Source organism: Dendroctonus ponderosae, unplaced genomic scaffold (genome assembly GCF_020466585.1).
Source record: "Dendroctonus ponderosae isolate FM_Combo_2020 unplaced genomic scaffold, Dpon_F_20191213v2 Dpon_F_20191213_1306, whole genome shotgun sequence".
Classification (NCBI taxonomy): domain Eukaryota; kingdom Metazoa; phylum Arthropoda; class Insecta; order Coleoptera; family Curculionidae; genus Dendroctonus; species Dendroctonus ponderosae.
Genome location: NW_026017432.1, coordinates 1 through 2519, shown reverse-complemented (window position 1 = coordinate 2519; position 2519 = coordinate 1). Strand labels below are relative to the sequence as shown.

The following is a 2519-nucleotide window of genomic DNA, read 5'->3' as shown; positions in this document are numbered from 1 at the left end:
TAAACTTTAGGGTGTCATGAAAGGCATTAAACTTATCTAGTGTATATTGAATTTTGTCTTTTGGGAGGCACATTATGCAGTCATCCACATATCGTTTAAAACATTCACACTTATAGTTTAATTTAGATATTATTTGTTCTTACAATGGAAGTTCTTCTGACGCTACGCATGTAAGTAAAAGTAATTGACTATCTGAACAAATCTCTTCCCAGAACTGATTGTCCTGACTAATCACCTGTTAGGCCTAATTAATCTTAGAATGTTTTAAAGTGTTGCAATTGTGATGCATTTTAGTGTGTGATATGATGAAGCTTTGACGAACTGTGATTGTTTTTTAAATTAATGAATTTTTTTTTATTATCTGTTATTTTAGAGAAACTGATGATGGTTGAAAACACCGAAACGTATTTTAATTGATAAATAGACAATAAATGACTGAAGCCCAGGAATTGATTTTTATTTTATAATAGTGTTACAGTGTATTTTAAAATAATTTTATGCGACAAATGTTAGAAAAAATATCCCCTAACTTTAGACTGTGAATATTTTTCCAGTCAGTTTCAAAAAGGTATCAATTGGGTTTCAAAAGTTTTCCCTATGTATAAAATGTTCTGTTTTCACTCTTAAGGATACTGTTTTTTTGTTTGCTTTTGTATGAAGCTACGTAGCATTAAAAATAGAGTTCTAAGCTTGTACGAAAATCTCTGCAGGTCTTTGGTATAAAAACAGTACTTAAATAAATTCCGAGCAGAAAATCTCAATGTGACTGGCCATAAAAAAATTATATCTCTCGAATGGCTCAAGATAAACAGACGTTTTTATATCCAAATTACTCCGAAAACATTAGGCTATAACATCGTATAATTTTTCTGTGTGAAACAGTTGAAATTACCCGCAGACGAATTTAAACTTTGCTCAAGAAAACTGGACACCTTAGTCGACAAAAGAATCGAGCCTCAATTCAAAAGAAAAACTATTCAAATCGGCTCACTAACTGGGAAAATTTTCAATTAACTTATTAAAACCTAGATTGGTAAAAATTTCAATAACGTTATTGTTTTTTCCGATTCTAACTAATATCAAAGTTCCAAAACCGACTGGGCTTCAGTCTCTCTACCCTCGTAAGACTGGTGATTAGTCCAGACGCTTTTGGACGAGTTGGGCCCCATGAATTATTCAACATTTTCCTAAATGTTAACTATTTTAGAGCAACATGGTGAGCCAACAAAAATTTTTGCTTGCCACCACTTAACTGTTCCTCTGATTAAATCAAAACTTTGCAAGAAGTCGCACCTTCATAGAGCCAATCAGGAACACCATGACTAACAACCCCCGGTACTGCACTCTTGGTGATTCTGTAGCCCATGTGTGAAGTGGGAGTTTTCCTATAGTAAACATCGTAATCCTGTACCATGATGAGGCTGTGCCCCTTCGGAGCCCATTGAGCAAGAAGTAGAAACGGATGATCGTCGTTTTCCGGCAACGGCCGTAATGGAAAGTCGTTACTGTAAGCGAAAATGACTTATTACATTTTTTCAGCGGCCACTTTTCTTATAATTATAGAAATAAAACAGCCGAAATCCCGTTAATTAATTACGGCAAAAAAGAACCGACAAAACCGCCGTCACAAAAAGCACACAGAGCTTCATGAAAGGTTTCGTATTTCGGGCCGCATAAATGACATGAAAATTACATCATTTCTGTTCTGGGGGTCAGAACGTTGATATAATTGTAATAAACGAGCGTCGCTTAAAAAACATCGTTAAATAATTTTGCAGATGGAAAATGTTGAATGGGCGGGATATTAAAAGCGGCGCATTCAAAATGGGAGAAAATGCGAACTGACTGTTAGCATCTGCATTAGTGAAATCTGCCAGTTTAAATATCAACCGAGATTTGATGGGAGCTCATTTTTTCCCCAAATTGAAGCTGCATTTAAAATAGGAGCGAGTCATGGAAAAACCCCAACAGACCATAAAGGAAAAAAGCACAAACAACGTGCTCTAAACAATGAACTTCATCCATTCAGTTAAAGGCTGTTGGCTGGGTTTTTCCATCATTTTCTTTACCATCTGTAAGTTGAATTTTAGTTGAAATCGCTTTTAAAATAAAATTGCTTCAAAAGACCCATATTTTGCTTCTCTGGAAAGCGCGACTTTCATGGATTTCAAAACCCCATTGTGAAACTGGAAAATTCCCTAAACGGGCGGGCGTTTAAAACACAATATTCCTGATAAGCCATTGTGAAACTCTCCGTAATAAGAAGCATTCTTCACTTACCCTGAATGAATATCATAAATGGTGTATTGAGCAAGATAAGAGTGCCTGAATAATTTCTTAACGTTTTGTGCTAAAAGGAGGTATCGCTGGTCGGCCGAAAGCTGATATCGATTCGGATTCAGCCGCATCTAAAACAGAGGAGAAAACCTTTTTCTTAGCGCAATTGAGCAAAGCGGCGTTGATCGGCCACTTACGTGTGTTTGATTGGACATAATGGTGCGAACTGAGGAGTTTCCTGC

The 2519-nt window shown here is 36.1% G+C and overlaps 1 protein-coding gene across 1 annotated transcript; it reads right to left on the bottom strand.

Annotated features, from left to right (window-relative positions):
* Nucleotides 1–1293: 1293 nt before the first annotated feature.
* Nucleotides 1294–2513, bottom strand: LOC125503189 (inactive dipeptidyl peptidase 10-like; the record flags this gene model as incomplete). The annotated part of the gene is made up of 3 exons (XM_048663196.1): nucleotides 2475–2513; nucleotides 2281–2408; nucleotides 1294–1505 (listed from the first exon to the last, which is right to left on the bottom strand). Coding segments are annotated over exons 1-3 (358 nt in total), but the record flags the coding sequence as incomplete, so codon positions are not given.
* Nucleotides 2514–2519: the final 6 nt, after the last annotated feature.